Here is a 23,381-nt window from a genome sequence, read left to right as displayed (position 1 = left end):
ATTGGAGAACACACACATAGAGATTGAGGAAATCGATTTTCTGAGGTGAGAAGTTTTCAAGAGGGAAATTGATTGGGGAGATCTTGTCGTTGAGGGGCAGTGATAGTTCGGGAATACTGACAGAGGCGGAGAGAAACTTGTGGAGGCAGCGCAGTAGCCGGGAGAACTGACGCTGGGCTAGTCTGGGCCCATGTAGCCTTGACGTAGAGTTAGGAGAGCCAGCACAGAGGAAGAGCTGCCTACCACGCAAAAAACTAGGGAGCTGCTGGAAACTGCCAGAATAGCCGGGAAAGCTAATGCAGTGGGTAGAAGTGCTGACGTAGAGCTGACACAGAGCCTCAAAAAGCTCCACACAGGCCCACGCAGTTACTGCAAAGGGGCAACGAAGTTGTAGCCGAGGCCAACCAGTTTTACTGTCGGAACAACTGGATTCTGCTGGGTGAAGTGAGGTAAAACTCACTCAGGTTCTCCGCCATTGTATTTCTCTATCATAGGTTTGCCGGGAGGGCAACCAACATTTGTATTCAAAATTTCTGCTTAATAATAGAAAACCCTCAGAGTTGCTGCACTGGTTTTCCCACATTGGGTTTTTCAGGGGACGTTTAGTCCAAAAATAAGTGTGTCCTTTGCATGGTTGTCTCATTTATTTTCAATACTTGATTTATATAGTGGTGTAGGTTGTAGTGTATTTACACTAATATTTTCTGAATATTTCTGGAAATAACTTGTTAAATGAAGAATTCAAGTAGATAATGTATATCAATTGATTAGAGACTTAATCTCGGCCGTTGATTTCTCAATAGGAAAAGAAATGGAGGCTTGGGGTCAGTTGGAGAAAACACACATAGAGAGTAAGGAAATCAATTTTTTGAGGTGAGAAGTTCTCAGGAGGGAAATTGGTTGGGGAGATCTTGTCGCTGAGGGGCAGTGATAGTTCGGGAATACTGACACAGAGGTGGAGAGAGACTTGTGGAGGCAGCGCAGTAGCCGGGAGAACTGACACTGGGTCAGTCTAGGCCCATGCAACCTTGACGCAGAGTCAGGAGAGCCAGCGCAGAGGAAGAGCTGTCTACCACGTCAAAAGCTGGGGAGTTGCCGAAAACTACCGGAATAGCCGGGAAAGCTGACGCAGTGGGTAGAAGTGCTGATGCAGAGCTGACACAGAGCCTCAAAGAGCTCCACACAGGCCCACGCAGTTACTGCGAAGGGGCAACAAAGTTGTAGCTGAGGCCAACCAGTTTTACTGTCAGAACAACTGGATTCTACCGAGTGAAGTGAGGTAAAACTCACTTAGGTTCTCTGCCATTGTATTTTTCTGTCACTGGTTTGTCGGGAGGGAAACCAACATTTGTATTCAAAACTTCTGCTTAATAATAGAAAATGCTCAGAGCCGCTGCATCGGTTTTCCCACATTGGGTTTTTCCGGGGACGTTTATTCCAAAAATAAGTGTGTCCTTTGCATGGTTGTCTCATTTATTTTTCAGTACTTGATCTATATAGTGGTGTAGGTTGCAGTGTATTTACACTAATATTTTCTGAATATTTCTGGAAATAACTTGTTAAATGAAGAATACAAGTAGATAATGTAAATCAGTTGATTAGAGACTTAATTTCGGCTGTTGATTTCTCAACAGGAAAAGAAATGGAGGCTTGGGGTCAGTTGGAGAACACACACATAGAGATTGAGGAAATTGATTTTCTGAGGTGAGAAGTTCTCAGGAGGGAAATTGATTGGGGAGATCTTGTAGCTGAGGGGCAGTGATAGTTCGGGAATACTAACAGAGAGGCGGAGAGAAACTTGTGGAGGCAGCGTAGTAGTCTGGAGAACTGACGCTAGGCTAGTTAGGGCCCATGTAGCCTTGACGCAGAGTCAGGAGAGCCAACGCAGAGGAAGAGTTGCCTACCACGCAGAAAGCTGGGGAGCTGCTGGAAACTGCCAGAATAGCCGGGAAAGCTGACATAGTGGGCAGAAGTGGTGACACAGAGCTGACACAGAGCCTCAAAGAGCTCCACACAGGCCCACGCAGTTACTGCGAAGGGGCAACGAAGTTGTAGCCGAGGCCAACCAGTTTTGCTGTTGGAACAGTTGGATTTTGCTGGGTGAAGTGAGGTAAAACTCACTCAGGTTCTCTGCCATTGTATTTCTCTGTCATTGGTTTGCCGGGAGGGCAACCAACATTTGTATTCAAAACTTCTGCTTAATAATAGAAAACCCTCAGAGCTGCTGCACTGGTTTTCCCACATTGGGTTTTTCTGGGGACGTTTAGTCCAAAAATAAGTGTGTCCTTTGCATGGTTGTCTCATTTATTTTTCAGTACTTTATCTGTATAGTGGTGTAGGTTGCAGTGTATTTACACTAATATTTTCTGGAAATAACTTGTTAAACGAAGAATACAAGTAGATAATGTAAGTCAGTTTATTGCAGTAGGATTTCTAGTTTGTTAGATTCAGAAATTTTCACATGGTATCAGAGGGATTGCAGATCAAGGAGGACTGAAGCCATTAGTGAAAGGACAGAGAAAAACCTGTGTTGAAGACAGCTGTCCCAAGAGACAATGCAATTTCTAGCCTAGAGAGCAAAGGAGGGGTGACACAGTCACCAAGGGAGGCTCATGCAGAGCCTGTGTCTGCCTGATTGGGTGACATTGTTGCTGCAGAGGTCAGCATGGTGATTGCTGGGCCAGCGCAGAGACCATTGAGTCTCGTTTTTCCAGTTGCTGTGGCTAGAGGTGCAACGCAGATTTCATCCGGAGTTGTTGGTGGGGTGTTGATTCTGTTGGTGCAGAACAATACCTAGTCAGGCAAAAGCAAAGTAGAGGGAATCAGTTCCTCAAAAGATTTCTTGCCAAGAAATCTAGATCCAGTGCTGAGCAGCGATAAAGAGAGATCAAAGAGGTGGTTCAACAGTGGTTGGTAGAAGGATTTCCGTGAGGGAAATCGAACTTCAGAGGGAGCTTGTTCCTTAGAGGATTTCTAGCGCCAAAGAAATTTAGATCCGAGTTTTGTTGGGGCAACAATGAAAGAGTGAGAAGAGAACTAACTCCACATTCATTTGAGCAGAGATGGCAGTGAACGGGCTGAGGGATCAGGACAGGTTGGATGGAGCATCCAAATTTGTCATCTGGAAGGTCAGGATCTTGGCAGTTTTGGGTAAAAATCACATCAAGGATTATGCCTTCAAGACTGTTGCAGTTCCGGTTGATGCTGATACTCTCAAGAAGTACAAGGAGGCATAGGAAAAAGCGAAGGGCATGATCTTGGACGGGGTCAAGGATCATGTGATCCCACATATTGCTGAGAAGGACACAAGAAGGGAAATGTGGGAGGCCTTGACCACTTTGTACGAGGGAACTTCCGTTCAACGAAAGATGTTGCTTGAGAGTTAGCTGAGATAGTATTAGATGCAGAAGGGAGAAGAAATCGATCTCTTCCTTCTCAGGTTGCAAGGGATCCGAGACCAACTAACTTTCGTAGGGTCTACCCCAGATCCTGAATTCATGGTCAAGATTGCCCTAAATGCAGTCACTGAAGACTGGGAAACCTTTGTCTAGAGCATCTTGGGCAGGGCTTCTCTCCCTAGTTGGGAGGAGTTGTGAGGAGCTCTTTGACAGGAAGAGATCAGACAATTGACCAAGGAGGGAAGCAGTGACAAAGGGATTAGAGCCAAGAAGGAGGAAGAGCAAGATGCAGCTCTCGCATTAGCGGGACAACAAGGGCAACAAAAGAGGAAAAATAAAGATATATCCAAAGTCAAATGCTTCAGATGTGGAGAACTGGGTCATTTTGCAACTCAGTGCCCTCAGAAGAAGAGCAAGGAAGAGAAGTTTGACTCAAAGGCTGCTCTAGCGCAAGCTGACAAAGAGGGCGATGATGATGATTGTGCCATGAATGCTCATGCACCTCTAGAGAAGAGGTGGGGCGATATTGAGTTGTAGTCATGTACTACACTAAAAGGGTAGAATCCTAGAGGTTCCCAAACTCTTGGATCACATACGGCTATGGGTGCCCTTAATGACAATAGCAGAATGACAAGAGTCAGTTGGTGTGAAGGATGATGGAGCAATAGTGGTAGAGCTAGAGTGCCAAACTCTGAAGCAGTGCAGTGGAGTGTTGCAGTAGTGCGGAAGGCACAGAGAAGATACAACAATAGTGCAGTAACATCAAAGGGTCAACATAGATTAGCAGCAGAGGTAGTTTCAGCATCTAGGGGCATCTTGACTGACCAACATGTCAGCTTTTGGGTGTTTCTTTTCAATTTCTTACTTCTCAGCAACTGAATTGCAGTGCAACAATTAGCAGTGGCAGTGCTATGGGCAACATGATGCAGCATATTAAGAGGGAGTTGCAGTACAGATGCAACAGTGATAGTGGCAGTGTCACGAGCAGCAGTACAGATTGCAACAACGCAGTGGATGAAGGGCAGCAGGCTGAGCATCAGCAACGCAGAGGACCGATGCCATGGATCAGTGTGATACTTCTGCTGGGAAGTATTGCTAGAGCACATTCCTCGCTAAGGAGTGTTGATTTTTGGGTAGCATCGGATGTGCTCTAGCTCCGAAATTTTGAGGGGCTAGAATGCATGAGAACTTCGAGACCCAGAAATCATTTGGTGAAATTCCACATGGATTGTATTTTATTCAAATAATTAATATTTTTAATAGGGTTCATAACTTTAAACTTAGGAAAATTAAAATATTAATGAAAATATGGGTGAAAAGCTTCTAAGAGACGAGGATCAAGTCTAATTTAATCTTAGCCATTGATTAGAGACTTAATCTCAATCGTTGATTTCTCAATAGGAAAAGTATAAATGGAGGCTTGGGGTTTGTTGGAGAACACACACAGAGAGATTGAGGAAATCGATTTTCTGTGTAGAGAAGCTCTCAGGAGGGAAATCGATTGGGGAGATCTTGTAGTTGAGGGGCCGTGATAGTTTGGGAATATTGACAGAGAGGCTGAGAGAAACTTGTGGAGGCGGTGTAGTAGTCGGGAGAGATGACGCTAGGCCAGTTTGGGCCCACACAGCCTTGAGGCAGAGCCAAGAGAGCCTGCGTAGAGGAAGAGCTACCTACCACGCAGAAAGCAGGGGAGCTATCGGAAACTGCCAGAACAGTCAGAAAAGTTGATGCAGTGGGCAGAAGTGCTAACGCAGAGTTGACGCAGAGCCTCAGAGAGCTCCACGCAGTTACTGTGAAGGGGAAGTGAAGTTGTAGCCAGGGCAAACCAGTTTTGCTGCTGGAACAACCAGATTCTGCCAGGTGAAGTGAAGTAAAACTCTCTTAGGTTCTTCACCATTGTATTTCTCTGTCACTGGCTTGTTGGGAGGGAAACCAATATTTGTATTCAGAACTTCTACTTAATAATAGAAAACCCTCAGAGCTGCTGCATTGGTTTTCCCGCATTGGGTTTTTCTGGGGACGTTTAGTCCAAAAATAAGTGTGTCCTTTACATAGTTGTCTCATTTATTTTTTAGTACTTGATCTGTATAGTGGTGTAGGCTGTAGTGTATTTACACTAATATTTTCTGAATATTTTTGGAAATAACTTGTTAAATGAAGAATACAAGTAGATAATGTAAATCAATTTATGGCAGTAGGATTTCTGGTTTGTTAGATTTAGAAATTTTCACAATATTATCATCAATGCAGTGAAATGTAAAGGAATAATAGAAGAAAAACATTCACACATAGAGACACCAGGATTGGTCGAAGACCAGGGCAAACCCTCACAAGGGGGAAATCCCCTTCAAATGCTTCTTCTTATTAGATTGTCATTGAATGTTTTAGCAAAGTGAGAGCACAATGATCCATATCTTCATTCACAAAATTATCCGGCAATGTCAACTCAACAACATCCAAGAGATGAACTCAGTAATGATAATAATCAGAAACCTTGATTCAGAAGCCTATGGTCAATTGTCAATATCTGTGGTCAACTGCTGAATTTTGTGGTCAACTGATGAAATAAAACTATAGTTTCTAGCCGCATGGAGAGTGTACGTGTGTGTGCCATTGAAACCCTTCAACCACACAGATACGCATGCGTGCCTACGGTTGCAACCAAAAATTTGTTGGAAATACTGAGAGGGGGGGTGAATCAGTATTTCTTATTTTTTGTTCTAGTGATTGCCAAAAGCATATATAGATATGTATATGTATACACAAAACGCAGAAATTAACAATTGGAATAAATGCTTTTATTAAAACTCAAGATAGTGCAATGAAATAAATACAATATAAGTATATCTGACTGTGAATAGTTGCCAAGCTACAACTTGGACTTCAGTGAGGCTCCAACCTCCAGAGCACCAACTCTGTTTTGCCAAGACACCAATCTTGGACTTTAGGAGCACCAACTCCCAAGGACTTCAATCTTGTTCAGTTCTGAGGCTCCAACCTCTTGTGCTCCAACCCAACCTTGGTATAAACTGGTTCTGTCGCTTCTGCCTCTGCTGCTTCTGCTGCCTCTGCACCCTCCGCTGGTTCTTTTTCACAACGACAGTCACATAGTCCTCTGTGTTTTCTGTTTTTATACATTCCATGCCTCTGTCCATTCGTTTCCTCTTACACGCTGGCTCTTTGGCTTCTTCCTCAGTGGCTATCGATTTCTCTGACTCACTTGGTATTCTATGCTCGCTTGACACTTCAGCTTTCCAATCCATGGCTTCCTCTGTCTATCCGGGCGTTTCAATATTCACAGGACACGTTCAAGGGAAAGAGAGGCCGCATACACACATTGACATAGCTTAACGAACAGCCACGTCCCAATCGTAATCATTATCGACATGAGTCAGTCTCCTAAGATATCGGGAGCATTATCGAATGCATTTTTGCCTCAGAGGCGCGCGCAGGCCAAATATCAAATTACATAGGAAATATATGAAAAAACAGTCGACAGTGCTAAAGGGAGGACTTCAAGGGTCATAGCACCCGTATCTATAATATATCGGGTCTGCAGCATTCATCGCAATCGGCGATTGCAAAGGGCTGATGGCCGATGGGCCGATCCTCTCATGGACACGATATTGCATTGAACCATATTTTATGTGCCCATCGGGTCCGCTCCCTTATCGCAATCGGCAGTCGCCAATGGCCGATACACCACTGCTCCGATGAACCGGATGCGATATGATATTAAGCCACAGTCTATATTCCCGTCGGGTCCGCAACAGTTCATTGCAATCGGGGACTGCCCTGGGCGGAGGTCCGATGCGATATCGCTATCGGCGATCGGGAGAGTGTCATGCCTTTGTGTATTGTTGCGATGGGCGGATGCGATATAGCATTCAACCATAACACAATCCCGCGTCGGGTCCGTGTTATTATCGCAGTCGGCGTTTTTAATGTGGCAGGCTTAACCCACTTGCGATACCCGCTCCGAAATGGCGGATGCGATATATCATTAGACTGGTTTTAATACCTCCTCTCTCTCTCTCTATATATATATATACTCCTCAGTACTCCCAATAGTTCTTCCTTTGGTATTGTTGTGCCAATAGTGTGTTTGTAATATGTGCCCGCCAATAGTGTTAAGATATATATATATATATATATATATATGGGTTTTAACCGCAGATAATGTTAAAACGTGCATACGTGGGTTTTTTCGGGCCCAATAGTATTATATGTGGACATATGGCTCCTAATAGCTCCCGGTAGCTGTTATGTGCATGTTTATATGATTTCTGGTTGCCGATAGTGTTAAATGTGGCATATATGGCTTTGTTTGCTGCATTTGCTCTTCCGTCCTCTTGCTCCGATAGCTCCTCTTCTTTGGCATATATGTATGTGGCTCCTCCTATAGCTCCTCTTTGCTCCACTTGCTCCTCTTGGCTCCGTCTGCTCCTCTGATGGCTCTGTCTCCTCTGATGGCTCTGTCTCCTCCTCTTGAATATTGCCATATTGACATCAATGACAATCTGTGTCCAACAAAATTCCCTCTGACAACCTTGAGACTGCAAATCAAAACCTTGGATCACACGTGCGAGTTTCAAACCCTGCAATTTTGGACCTGTACGAACCAATCTTTGCAAACCACTTCAGGCCTGAGCGAGCCAAACCAAAGAAAGAATAATGATGATGATGATGATGTCCAAATGAGGGTCACTTGACTTGTATTTATAGCCATCCAAGGGTGTCCAATTTCGTTTTTGTCTAACCTGTCCTTTTTGTGCACATGGGGGTTTCCATATTAAAATATATTTTTCCTTAACCAAATTAAATTCTTCCAAGGGCTAGTAGGGGTCTTCCTTGATGAGGAAGATCCAAAAGAGGGAATTTGTCCCTAAGCTGCCAAAATTAACATCCCCTCCTTTGATGGGTTGTCAAAATGCTTAGTAAGGGCTTGGGTACAAAAGTTGGACACCTATTTCCAACTTAATACCATGCAAGAAGTAGACACTATCCAGTTTGCTACTTTACATTTAGAAGGAGAAGCGTGTGAGTGGTGGTACCATGAACTGGTCACCTTGGGACACTCCAACATAACATCTTATATGGAATTCACCCAAAGATTGTTAGTGTTTTGATCAGAAGGATCTTGATATGCATTTTAGAGAATCCGCACAAATCAAATAGATAGGGATGCCAAACGAGTACATTGTATAATTTGAATGGGCAACAATCATGGTAACAAACCTCTCAGAGCGAAGGTGGGTCATGCTCTTTGTAGAAGGTGTAGCTGAACCATTACATGGATGGGTCAATGCCTTCAAACTTGCCACATTACAGGCGGCCATCACCAAGACTCGAGATATGGGTAGTACAACACTCAGTGAAGATTCCACCCAAACCACAAATCCTTCTAAAAGATAAGGACAAGGAAACATCTCTGAAAGACGAAACTAAGAAAGATTGGTTGGATGAAGAAACTCAAAACGAGCTTAAAAGAAAGATCTGTTTCACTTGCAAAAAGCCATGGGAATCTAGTCATTGATGTTTGGAAAGGGAAAGATTCACTACATTGAAGTACCTCCTAATAGCGACAATGAGAGTTATACAACATAATCACCAAGCAAGCAACCAAACATATCTAAAGAACCACCATCCCTGAAAGAGGCTAAGAATCCATGTCCAAGAATTGAAGGAGGTACTATTGTCACTCTCTCAGGAGTCCCTAAATATAACACCTTCAAAATCAAGGGTGATATACGAGGGCAATAAATCATAGGATTGATTAATGGGGGAGCAACGTACAACTTCATTGACGCAGTCGTGGTGGCAAGGAGGGGTATCCCTGCCCAAGACTTTGAAGGCTTCAAAGTGAGGGAAACAAATGGGTATCATATGGCATGCACACAGGTAGTTCTACAATTGAGTGTTACACTAGGTAAGTATACAATTACTGATGATTTTTATGTGATAGAATCAGAAGATACTAATATGGTGCTGGGAGTACAATGGTTGTACTCGTTAGGAATGTTCATAATGAACTACTAAGCGATGGAAATGGGATTCTGGGACCCAAATGTCAACAAGGTGGTATTAAGAGGCATGACCAATGGGGTTCCCTGTTGAAAAGTGTAACTAGGTTCGGTCTTCATAATGACGTGTAATTATGATTTTATGTAATTGATGTAAAGAAGAAAAATAAAATTATTATTGTAATGCTTGTCTCATGGGTTTCATGAGCAAGGAATTTTATTTTTAGTATGACTCCCATTGTGAGTCATTAGGATTGGTCATAAAGTCAATATGAGTCAATGTCATGTATGAAGGACCCTTCTTGGGCATGTTACAAATGTATATAAGTCAATAGAATTGTCAAAGTAGCCCTCCAAGACAAGCACAAGTTATCCCTCTTCAAGTCAGCTTTAAGATGAAATGCAAAACTCATGTCGGCTCACCTAGACTAGAGACAACTCTTCATATGATCATGTCGGTTAATTACATGGATAGACTACTGTAAATAGGTAGCTCGGCCTATTCCACAATCATGAAATTTGGATCTCCTCTTCAATTCAGGTATCTACTATAGAGACAAGTTTGGTTAATAGTTGAGGCAAGGAGCTCGGATAAGGGTACAAAGATAAGCTCAGTTTCAGTATTATCAAATTCTTGTCCAGTGTTATCTTAGATGTGAAATCTCGGTGCTATATCACAGTCAAAAGTTTCAGCGATACCACAATGAAATCCCCTTACTGTCTCGGTGCTATATTACAGTAAGGATCTCAGTGTAATCTCTGTCTCACAGGAAAGAGAATTCAGTGCCACCATAGGAAGAAGGTCACAAGTATGTGACAAGGTCTCAGTGCTATTACATGAAGAAGGCTCGAGTGCTATTACATGAAGAAGGTCTGAGTGCTATAACATGAAGAAGGTCTCGGTGCTACCTCATAGAACAATGACTATAGTTCAGTGGCGTGACTTTAGGATTTGGTGCTATTGCTATAGCTGAAGGAGAGGTTTGGTGTCCTTGATAAAGTCATTGACTACAAAATTCAATAGCATTACAGTGGCCTCGGTTTTGTGCCATCACATGACCACAATGATCTCATATAGTGCCAAATTTGAAGTAGAAGGAACCGAGAGAGAGTAAATGAGAAGGTGGAAGAGGACTTGTGTCTTGGTCTTGGAGTGCAAAATAGGTCAAGGGTCTTGGTCTTGGTATTCGTCAACTAGAGTCTCTATAAGAAGAATTTGTGTGGGTTTTCCTCTCAAAGAGTGAGAGGTTTTGGCCTTGGTAGATAGCCTACATCATGTGTCTCTTGTCTATTTATGTTCATGCATTGGTAGCTGTTTGATGAAGAATAACACTAATAACTAAAGCAAAAAGAAGATCCTAATCTAATGAAGTAAAAGGAAGTAAAAGGCACTCAAAAGTAGTTACTAAATAAGAGAAATCACGTAATTCATGATGCCCTAGATTTCTCAACATGGAATCGGAGCTAAGGTGACTAAGTCAAGGAAGGGAATCTAATCAAGAGACACTCAAGGATCAAGTTTCAAGGAAGGCATCAAAGCAAAGATCATCGTGAAGTCAAGATCTACAAAAGAAGCATTATAACCCTAGATCAAAGAAGAAGTCTACAAAGAAGATTGGTGAAACCCCCAAGCCATCTCACCGAGACCTCAAAGATCCTCATCAAGTTGAAGAGATCTACAAATCAAGGTAGCTTGAAGTTTATTCATTCAAGGGAAGCAAGATCAAAGGTCACTGTCATTATCTTCAAAAGGTTCTAAGGCAGTCTCCCTCTTGTTGAAGCAAGGTCACCATCATTGAAGACATCATCAAGCCATCATTGATCATCATCATCAAGGACATTTATCATCAAAGGTCTAAGGTGATCTATCTCCTTGTGGAGTCAAGAATCACTCTTGAAGAAAACTATCTTCATCAAGGAGTTTTCTACTATCTATATCATCATCAAATTCAAGGAGGAAGCAAGTGGAAAAAGAAGCATCTACACAAGTAAGTATATTTATGACTTCATCTGAATTTGTCAAAATGTCTTTTTGCAAGAAAAGCAACAAATTGGTTGGGGCTTCAAACTTTCTTGCGTAGAAGAAAAGGACAGATCTGAATCTTATTGAGAATGAGGTCATGGAACATGTTAAGGGCTCAATCACCAAATCTCCAAAAGAAGATGCTCAAGCACTTGCTAGGTTCATGAAAGGGGAAGTGAGGGCTCAAAGGATTCTCATAGAATCCATCAAGGATCCCCTCATCCCATATGTATCTAAATTCGAAACTTCAAAAGAAATTTGTGACAAACTGGTAGAGTTGTATTCCATAAGCACTGTTGGAAAAGTCATCTCATTAAGGCAGGAACTCTTCAAGCTGAAGATGTCAAGAGAAGATGGAATAGCCTCATACTTTATGAGGATATCTGAATTAGGGATCAACTTCAAGATCGAGGAGAAGTCATGTTTGATAGAGAAATGACTACAGTTGTACTAAATGCACTATCAGAGGAGTGGGTAACTTTAATTCAAGCATCTATGGGAAGAAAGAAGCTACTACCATTTCAAGATCTATGGTCACCATGCAAGGTTGAAGTCCCCTCATCCCATATTATCTAAATTCAAAACTTCAAAAGAAATTTGTGACAAACTGGTAGAGTTGTATTCCGTAAGCACTGTTGGAAAAGTCATCTCATTAAGGCAAGAACTCTACAAGTTGAAGATGTCAAGAGAAGATGGAATAGCCTCATACTTTATGAGGATATTTGAAATCAGGGATCAACTTCAAGATCGAGGAGAAGTCATGTCTGATAGAGAAATGACTACAGTTGTACTAAATGCACTACCAGAGGAGTGGGGTAACTTTACTTCAAGCATCTATGGGAAGAAAGAAGCTACTACCATTCCAAGATCTATGGTCACTATGCAAGATTAAAGAATCTAGACTAAAGGACAAATCCGATGTGGGAGCAGGAATATGGGCACTACAAAAGAGATTGACCTAAGGTCAAGAAGGACAATAAAGGAGGAAGAGAAGAAGCCCATATCACCAAAGAAGTGGAGGAAGCTGAAAAGAAGAAATCCAAGAAAGAGGAAGTAAGAGATCTCTACTATGACTGAGATAGTCTTCCTCACCGAAGTTCATTTCATAGTTCCTAAGTCTTCTGTTATAGGATATGGCTATAATAAATGATGGGATGCATCGTGGCATCATAGAAGCATTAGAAGCAAGAGCTCGTGACATCACCATAGGGAAACATGAAGGACAACTGGAACAAAATCTATGGCAGTCAACTATGAAGGATATAGCTCTTGGGAACCTCATTGGAAACTTAAGGAAAGGAAGAAGTCATCCAGGACAAGTCTCATCATACCTCAGTCAAAAGGAAACATCTGCCGATGGGGATATTCAAGATCCTCAAATTTCTCTGATGAAATCTTCATCGGAAGGTTCACCGATCTAGAGAGGAAGCAAAGTGTTTCATCAAGAATTCCAATTTGTGGAATTCATGGGATGATGGTATGATGACATAAGAGATGGAAGCAGATCAAGGGATTGAAGCTCTTTTCAATCAAGGAAGTTGCTAAAGGAAGCCTAGATGACCTAAAGGAAAATGAGGTATGTATGCTTGTATTCGATATTATAGAGTCATGTCATATGGTTGCAGGTAACATGAATCAATGCTCCATCTTGAGAGCATGATCAAAAGGAAAAGGATCTCCTCCTCTGAAAGGATGCAGGAAGGCATAGGTCACACTAGATGAAATCAACATAATATGTCCTCATATGAAAATGAGGTGGTTGACAGTAATTAGAGGAACTCTGATTGGAAATTCCTCTGAACGAAATATGTGAAGAAAGGAAGGAGGAGATTTTGGACTATGCAACCATGGAAAAGGCAATCAACATCCGAGAACTAGAAGATTTGACTAGGAAATCTCTCGGAAAGATATGAAGACTCTGACGGAAGTCTGAAAAAGATGGAGACCCTTGACAATGGATATCTTTGGGAGATATATCAACATGTACGCAGGATGCTGATGCAAATTTGAAGATGTCATGATGAAATACCATCACAAAGGTAATTTTGATTTAATTTCTTATTTTTCGAACAAATATCTGGATGGGTTTATGTAGGTTTTCCAAGGGAAGAACCGTGGATGTCTTCTAAGAGGACCATATAGCAGGATGTAAGATCTTTACGGAAAACATGGCATGAAGAAGGCAGCATGGCATAAAGTAAGACCATATATGGAATGATGGATCACTTTCCGATGAAAGGAATGATGACATGACTGACTCATGGATGAAAGTGATGGATGGTCTGTACCCTATGAAGATGTCCCAAATGACGAAGAATTCACGACGAAGAAGAAATGCATGACATCAAAGGAAGGAGTTCTTCAAGCAGTTGGTTGTCCCATCATCCCCACTTGAGGAATTGTTGTAGGTCCCTAGTTAAGAGGGAACCTGGAAACAAGTTTCTTACTTGATAGAAACTTGGAAGCAAAAATTCCCGAGCCAAGAGGGAGCTTAGGTACATTCCGTCTATAGGAATGAGTACATTCCTTTAGTGGAATAGATATGTCCTCCCTAATTGAGAGGGAGAGATAGACACATCATTCTTGTCTTCACTTGGGAAGACAGAATGGAGGATTGGGTAAACATCTGGCAACTGATGCTCTTTGAGGATGAGATAGGGCATCCAAGATAAGAGTATTCGTAGAGGATCGATATTCTTTGAGGACGAGGAATCCAAGATAAGAATAGTCGTGGTGAAACACACCCTAAGAACCTGGGTGGGGTATGTTTCAGGAGAGACAATGATGGGGGTGTCTATAAGTCATTGATCTCGCTAGGATTGAGCTCGGATATCGTGGAGAGATAGCGCTGTTAGTCAAGGCCTTGCTATGTGACAATGCTAGTTGATATGATGCCATATAGATGGGTTACCAAACCGATTCTTCTTATGAGAAATTCTTCAGATTGAGAATGACCAAGTACCATTATGGATACCTCCCTAGTTAAAAGGGAGTGTTGAAAAGTGTAACTAGGTTTGGCCTTAATAATGACGTGTAATTATAATTTTATGTAATTGATGTAAAGAAGAAAAATAAAATTATTATTGTAATGCTGTCTCATGGGTTTCATGAGCAAGGAATTTTATTTTTAGTATGATTCCCATTGTGAGTCATTAGGATTGGTCATAAAGTCAATATGAGTCAATGTTATGTATGAATGACCCTTCTTGGGCATGTTACAAATGTATATAAGTCAATATAATTGTCAAAGTAGCCCTCCAAGACAAGCACAAGTTATCCCTCTTCAAGTTGGCTTTAAGATGAAATGCAAAACTCATGTCGGCTCACCTAAATTAGAGACACAACTCTTCATATGATCATGTCGCCTAATTACATGGACAGACTACTATAAATAGGTAGCTCAGCCTATTCCACAATCATGAAATTCGGATCTCCTTTATAATTCAGGTATCTACTACAGAGACAAGTTCGGTTGACAATTGAGGCAAGGAGCTCGGATAAGGGTACAAAGATAAGCTCAATTTCGGTATTATCAAATTCTGGTTCAGTGCTATCTCAGATGTGAAATCTCGGTGCTATATCACAGTCAAAAGTTTCGGTGATACCACAGTGACATCCCCTCACTGTCTCGGTGCTATATCACAGTAAGGATCTCGGTGTAATCTCTGTCTCACAGGAAAGAGAATTTAGTGCCACCACAACAAAGAGAATTCAGTGCCATCATAGCAAAGAGAATTTGGTGCCACCATAGGAAGAAGGTCACAAGTGTGTGACAAGGTCTCGGTGCTACCTCAAAGAACAATGACTATGGTTCAGTGGTATGACTTCAGGATTTGGTGCTACTGCTGAAGGAGAGGTTTGGTATCCTTGATAAACTCAGTGACCACAAAATTCGGTACCATTACAGTGACCTCAGTTCAGTGTCATCACATGACCACAATGATCTCATGTGGTGCGAAATATGAAGTAGAAGGAACCGAGAGAGAGTAAACGAGAAGGTGGAAGAGGACTTGTGTCTTGGTCTTGGAGTGGCAAATAGGTCAAGGGTCTTGGTCTTGGTATTCGTCAATTGGAATCTCTATAAGAAGAATTTGTGTGGGTTTTCCTCTCAAAGAGTGAGAGGTTTTGGCCTTGGAAGATAGCCTACATCCTGTGTCTCTTGTCTATTTATGTTCATGCATTGGTAGTTGTTTGATGAAGAAGAACACTAATAACTGAAGCAACAAGGAGATCCTAATCTAACAAAGTAAAAAGCACTCACGAGTAGTTACTAATTAAGAGAAATCAACTAATTCATGATGCCGTAGATTTCTCAACATTCCTCGAGTTGTAACAATGAAGCAAATGGAGGTCACACCCAAATAGGGCGAAGTAATTTGCATGGCAGCTTGCAAAAGTACCAATAACAACTTATAATCTAATGAGCTAGGATATAAAGAGAATGCTAAGCATGACACATTCTTGAGAGATTGGAGAGCCCATCTCCTAGTAGAGTACTCCAAAAATAAGTTTGCTTGCGAATTACTGGGCGTACTCATCCATGATGACATGTACTAGGTGGAAGATGGGATCATTTTCTTTGAAGACCATATATATTTTGCCCACGAAAGTACACTCAAAAAAAGGCTATGTGGGGCCACACCCAACAAGCTAGTTGAAGTCACATGAGAGTCTTGCCTGAAGAAAGGGGTTGCATAAATAGAGAGCAGAGCAGGCTAAAAACTGGTGAGGGAGGCCACAAAGAAAGACCAATTGCAGCAGCAAATTCTCTTGAAGTTGAGGGCAGTCTTATAAATGGAGGGAACACATGACATATTGGTCGTATGAAGCACCGCCAAAATCATGAAAAAAGAATTGATATTTCACTCAATATTGCAGTTTGCTGTGCTGCAAATTATTTTGGGATAACAAATGCTATGAAAATGAGAGGTTTGGTCCATAAGAATGAGAGGTTTCTCATCTTTGAAAGCAAAAAGGAAAACAAACAATCTGCAAGTGCTGTGAAGAAAGCAGTCAAATAGAGGCAACATGGGGAAAGTACTACAAGAATTTTATCTCTAGCAAAGGGATCAATTTTATGCTACTTATTATTCGTACCATTGAAGATTGCTGCTACATCAGGATAAATAAAATCTACATTAGCAACAATATACAACTATGTTTTTTCCACCTATGATCCAGTAAGATGGAACAACTATTGCATGATGATATTTCCCACCAACATTATGATCATCAAAATGCACGAGGAAAAAGGGGGTGCTGGTATGCTCGGTATGACAGTTGTGAGGCACCCCGACATGCCATTGCTTGAGGGAAAGCAATGTTGGGAAGGGGGGATTGTAATGTCACCAATGAATTAATTTTCCACGGGAGGACGGAATAGCCTATACAACATTGTAGGCTATAGTCTTTATAAAGGGGGAAAACCCAAATTTTACAATGTTTGGGTCAACATTGGGTAGATTTTGGGTCGGCTGGGGCAAAAGGCCTGAATTTGGGGGTTACACCTGCAACCCCTCACATTGGATGAAGCCCATCTCCTTTATTTATAAATAAAGGAGAGTTAGCGTCAGTTAGGATCATCAATTTGGGTTTGATATCTCTGTTTTCTTGAGCTGAGGTTTTGAGGCTTTAGCACCCTTTCTTTTTGATTAGCTTCAGTGGAGGTGATCGCACCCTATCTAATCATCTGTCTAGTTTTGGTGGATCTGATCCCACCCTACCTAGACTCCATTCTTCTTGTTTTGGCATAGGTTGTTGGAGCAGTTCTGATTTGGTTTAAGAATTGAAATCTTACTCTGTTCTGGCACTATTTCTTCTTGAACAATGGACTGGTCTGGCATATCAAGGCCAAGGTTCCCGTGGACATTTTCTGTGCAACAAAAGATGCCCCACTTCTCTATTCGGCTATAGTTTGATCCCTAGTAATATCCCAACCCATTCTAGCAACTACTCAGATATATATACCCAGGTTGATAAGACGAAATCTCTGGCCGTATAACAAGGAATCAGACCATTAAAGATCTAGTTAAGTCAAGGATTGTGACATTCCCCACCTAAACCTGATATGTGGCACATTCATATTGGGTGAAAGACATTCAAGTATTTTGGAGTGGGAAATCCATGCACATCTAGGGCACAGAATTACACGGGAGATAGCTAATGACTTTACCCTAGGCACACTGCTATTCAAGAAGTAAACTCTTGGTGCGGCTAAGGTTGGAACCACCAACTCAATATACAACATAGTACCACTGGGGCAAACCATGGCCACCTTATCTTGAAGCAAATTCACAACATTCCTCAATTTGCTGACATGAGATGGGTACTGTGACAACCCAACAAAGCAGCAGAGGTCCCTTAATTCACTGATGGGTGACGACCCCGTGACAGTTCGGCCAAGGAGAGGAGTTTCAGTATCATCCCAATTGTTTTCGCAGAGAGACTAAATCAGATGATATGATCTGGTTTCTAGTATTTTCTGATAAGCTTGCAGAACTCTGAGGTTACCTGTTTACATCATAGATATCACGAGGCCTCGTGTGGGAAGCAGTGCCGAATTCTGAGGACTAGTGTAGTTAGTCATAATTAAGCAGTGAGTCATAATCATTAGAATTGATGGTATTAAATTTCAGTGGAGTACTGTTTTACTAAACAAATGCGATCTGGACTACATTGAAAATTGTTAGCTGTCAATTGCCCGAAATTTTATTGAATGAAATGCATTACCGTTGAAGGTTTTTTTATGCACTTATAAATGAATGTCCACTATATATGAATGGATGAATGCATTCTATTATTGATTTATTAGTCAAACAGAGAAACCCTATGGCAAAAAAATTACCCTAGGAAATTACACTCTAAGAGGGTGACGTGAGCCTGCTTAATGATGATGTCATGTTGAACCTTTTCTCCCACACATTTTAAGGATTTATGACATGTTTATTATGATTTATCATTCGTAGATCTATCTTTAGGTCAGTTTGTGATCTATTAACCTAGTTAAATGCTTCAAGCAAACTTTTAGGGATTTTTGAATGTAAGTTAATGAAAAATGATTTGGTTGCCCTGATATAAATAGATGGAAGTTATTTTCATTGGATCATCATCACACACTCATCTCTCTTCTCTTGAGTGAGTGCACACTAGCTCATTTCTCTTTTTCTCTTGGACACAATGGATGAATAGTGGTGTAAATTGTCTCGGGAAGGATATTTTTGCATGGGAAGACTATATTGTGGACTGCTGAAGTCATTCTCGTTTGAATTGTGTAAGTTTAATGATATCTTCCATTTTGTATGCTATTTTTTGAAATTAGGATTCATGTTTTGCCATATTAAAAAGGGAAACATCTTTTATGAGTTCTTGTTTCTATGTGATTATGCAAAACTTTTTATTCAAGAATCCATCAAACGAACTTGTTTTCATGCATCCTTTGACCTTAAATCTCCTATGGAAGAAGTCGTTAGGGTTTATAAGAGAAGCAAACTAGGCTTCCACCCTCTCTGTCCAAGTCCTTCAGTCATTGGCCTCCCCCTAATTAACTCTGTTGTCCAATTGAATAGACACACTAGTCGAGTTGTGGGATCATGTTCTAAAATTTCTCTCTTTCCTTTATTTCTTGGTAACTAGGGTTAAGGTTTGGTTTAAATCTGTGTTTCATAGCATTTTCATTCTTATATGTTATTGTCCTTTAGGCATAAATTTTTAAATTGCATTTATTAATATTTGAAAACCAAAATCGACTATTTATTGCTTGTTTTCAGCCCAAATTTAATGCTGATGTCTATTGTTTGTATTGCTGTTTTATGCATTTTTAGCAATTAAAATCCTAATGTTGACCTGTCCCTTGCTTACCGCTTCAATAGCCTTGAATCCTTTGTTGATCTCATAATAGGCAAATTCTTTGCTGTTATATGCTTTTGCATGCGGTAAATCTGCATATCATAAAAACCCTAGCTTATAATAGCCTTTGTCTAGTTTATTGGGCTTGGTGGAAAGTGTACTTGAACATTTGCAACTCTTATCTTGGCCTCCAAGGCTTTGCTAGTACCTTATCCCATAACCTTTAGACTCTTTATCATTTTTGAACCCTCTTGTATTGAAGACATTTCTAGGTGATTTATCTGAAAGCTCTTTAGGGAGCCATTTGGCTTGAAATCCTAGTCATCTAACCTCTAAGTCTTGCTAGGAAAGCCTCCCTTTTGGAGATAACATCCAATCACAAAACAACTAGAGAATGGCTGTTGAAGTGACAACGGTGGCTGATCTCTCTGTTGCCATAAAACTCCTAGTGAGACTTTGCACTAGGCCTAATAGATTTTGGGGTAACATGACCCAATGGTGCACTCTTGGAAAGATTGACACACTTTGTCTGAACTGTATGCCTTGCTATCGTTCCATGACCCTACTATCGTTGAGCTTGTTGGGCTCATCCTGTAGGAGGACACGTTCAAAATGAATACTGTCATATTGCGTCCTTTTTGGAGGTATTGAGGCTGGAGCTTTGGTTTCCCCTTCCAATAGTACAACTGTCAAAAGTTATATTCCCTTTGCATGAGTTCCAGTAATTTCAATGCTTGTTGGATGGCCTTCAGAACACCTCAGATCCAGAGGATAGGTGGATTTGTCACTTTATACTTATAGTGTGTGATCTTTGAGGTTGTAATGCACACAATGTGCTTCTGCGTGGCTTATTTTCTATTAGGGCTTCCCTCCAAGGCCTGGTTTGGGAAAAGTGGTTGCTCTGTTGGTCTCTGCCCTGTCTGCAACTGTTCTGAGATGATAAGTACATGTTTTGGGATTGTCAGTTTGCCAGGAATTGCTGGAATTATGTTCAGACTTAGTATTCATTCCTTCTACAGGGGAAGGTACATTAGTGTGCTGCTCTTCTTGGGGATTCCAGCTATTTGGTCTGTTCTTTCATGGGCATTTGACACTGTCTGCATATACCTTTCTGTTTCCCTTCTGGAAGATCTGTGTTTGATTATGATAAGGAGGTGAGTTCATTGTCTGCTTTCTGTGCTTTGGTGAGGGTCCAAGGATGAGGTACACTGCCCACTGTTGTCCTAAGGTTTTCTGCTCGTTAAGGATGCCAAGTCTCTAGATGCAGATGCCAACTCTGGTTTTATTTCTGTTTTAGTATCACTGAGGAGGAGAATATAAGCTTCATTACATATACCCTTCTGCTTTATGGTTTTTCTGTTGTAGATATTTTCATGCAAGTATATAGTGTTGTGAAAATCACGATATTATCGCGATTTTATCATTTTGTCGCGAGTTTTTCAGCAGAACAAAAATATCGCGAGTTTTATTCGAAATTATCGCCAATATTTTTTTTTGCCTGATTTTTTGGAAATTATCGCGAGTTTTCAAATTATAAAATCAGAAATTATCGCGGGCAGTCGGGGCAGCGAGGTTTTACAAGGGATGCTAAATGTTTGAAATGCAATTTTTTTTGTAAGAAACAAATAATTTTTGAGTGGGGCAGCTTAATGATCATGTCTAGGCCCTAGTATTGATATGCTATTCATGGTAATGTTAAATTCTTAAAGTAAAAGTGACAATTATCCTTAATCTTCAGTGACAATTCTCCTTAATTCTCCTTAATCTTCAGTGACAATTCTCCTTAATCTTCATCTCCTTAATCTTCAGTGACAGTTCTCCTTAAAGGCTTAATCTTCATTTTCATCCTTTTACTTAAATTTTTAACATTACCATGAAATGACTCAGGATGTTTGAGAGTGGTTCCGGCCTCATTGGATTTCATATGGAGAAAGTAGAATTTTAGAATTCATTCAAAATCTAGCAGACTTATCAGTTTTTTAGGATTTCAGGATTGGGATATTGTAATGTTTCTAGGTGACACCACTTGCCCGGGCTACCCCTGCCACCAGTAGAGGATGTGGTCTACCTCCTATATCTCCTACTTCTAGTTCTTCAGCTTCTAGAGCATAGCAGACTTCACTGCCAACTCCATCAGCACCAACATCTACATCTAGAGGGAAAGGGAAAGCTGTGGCATTTTCTCGCAAGAGGGGTAGAGGAAATCAATAGGATTAGACTTTAGTTATTTTATTCATTTTATTGTATATGACATGATGAGATACATTATTATATTTTTTGTTGATATTTTGAGGCTGAGTTGGGACTCAGGAGTTAGGACTTACTATTCAGGACATGATTCAATGTTATGTGTGATTTTAGCACTAGAAATGATATTAAACATCTTATATATTAGTTCTTTTATCATATTTACGTGTCAATGTATTTATTTTATGTTGTAGATGGTTTAGATATTAAACAAATTGAAAAAAAATGCAAAAAAAATGAATATTTTTGTCCCAAACAATTTTTTCCTGATTATTTCCCGATAATTACGATTTTTTCTGATTTTTTCCCCATGCCGATATTATCCCGATAACGATTAATGCAACATTGGTATATACGGCATACTTTTCAAACAAGAAAAGAATGGAAAGACATACATAGTGTTATGTCAATTGTTTACTTTACCAACTAGGCAGAACTCCACACATAAAGTAAAATGTCCCAATACATACTCCTTTAATGAAGTATTGGCATGGGGACTAGGGATTGAAGGTGGAGAGAAGGGCAGGGAGTGAGTCTTTCATGACTTTCTATACATTTAAGCAGACACGGAACGTGGAAGTATTCTAGTAGGTGTTAATATTTTATAATCATCCTTAATAATTACAACTTTATTATATGCCTAATCTATTATTTGCTATAAACAGGTTTCACCCGCTGGTTGGTGCGAAGGTGAATGCAAGGGAAAAGCAGGATGGTTTCCATCTGCTTATGTAGAGAGACGTGAGAAGGCTCCAGCAAGTAAGATAGGTGAGGCTAGCGTGGGATTGTAATTATGATGTGATGCCTTTTGGACATCAAAATCTGATTTTAGGATTATATGACTGTGACTGGGATGATGTTTGTGCTTTTTAGGGTTTTGACTTTATATATGTGCTATTAGTTTGTCTTTCAGTGTATTCTTGCTATTAATTTATCATTGTATACTAACAGTTTTTGACATAAGGTGTCAAGTTATTCTTTTTAACAAGTTTTGTATCAACATGTGGATTTCTTGATGAAGAGAAGATTCGAGGACCTTGAAGGTTTCTTCCCTTTTGATACTGCTGTATTTTTCATTCCACTGCACTGCCTTTTTTAATGCTTCTACTGTCGTTTCTTTGTAATCCTTTTGCATGCTATTGTGATTGAGTCTTGGGCACTGGCATGTCATATTATGGCTTCTGTTTATGAGAACCATATAATGTTTTCTGTCGTTTTGTGTATCTACAGAGAATAGTTCATGAAGTGGCAGCATTTTGTTGACAAATGAGAAAAAACTGAAAATTCTCATAAATATCATTTTTTGGTTAATCAAATGTTCTAAATAACAAATTGAGATGAATTGAGAAATTATTTTTTCTGATTAATCAAATAATATTGCCGTGGATGGAAACATTCAATTATATTCTTACTAGTCTCCTGTACTTGTTGTCTAGTGGTGTCTTTGTCTCATTATGCGTCACACTACAAACACTCAAAACTCTGCCTTGTTTTTCTGTATTAGTGGAAATATTTAACTTCTTTGTTATTCACACTGTTAATGTTGCATGCAATGGTAGTGATATGACATAAATATTTTTTAAAATGAATCCTTGGATAACTGCAAAACCGTTCAGGTCCAGGAGTTGGTGGTTAGCGGTAGCTGCTAGTCCATCCAGTGCAGTGGATTAAGCCACTTTGGCCTTGAAGTTAATCCGTTAAGGTGATGGTACCGTACAAGAAGGTTGGGGGTGGTAGCCAAGTGCTTCTAATGCATCAACAGAAGTTCAACCATTCTTGACAGATGATTCTTAGAGATTCTTGGAGAAGATCAGAAAAAGATAACGACTCTCTACATTATGAATC

At 40.5% G+C, this 23,381-nt stretch overlaps 1 protein-coding gene across 4 annotated transcripts in view; it reads left to right on the top strand.

The window, feature by feature from the left end:
- LOC149253588 (SH3 domain-containing protein 2-like) overlaps positions 1 to 22,595 on the top strand; it is a 259,548-nt gene extending 236,953 nt beyond the window's left edge. For all 4 annotated transcript variants that reach the window (XM_089459975.1, XM_089459973.1, XM_089459974.1 and 1 more), the window contains one exon: positions 22,202 to 22,595. In XM_089459975.1, coding sequence (XP_089316101.1) covers positions 22,202 to 22,327 — 126 coding nt within the window. In that variant the 3' untranslated portion in view covers positions 22,328 to 22,595. The remainder of the gene's footprint in view (positions 1 to 22,201) is intronic.
- Positions 22,596 to 23,381: the final 786 nt, after the last annotated feature.

This window comes from Pinus tabuliformis, chromosome 7 (assembly GCF_031772625.1).
Source record: "Pinus tabuliformis cultivar Carrire ecotype Pingquan chromosome 7, CPIR1, whole genome shotgun sequence".
In the NCBI taxonomy this organism is placed as follows: Eukaryota; Viridiplantae; Streptophyta; class Pinopsida; order Pinales; family Pinaceae; genus Pinus; species Pinus tabuliformis.
This window is presented reverse-complemented; position numbering and strand designations above follow the sequence as displayed.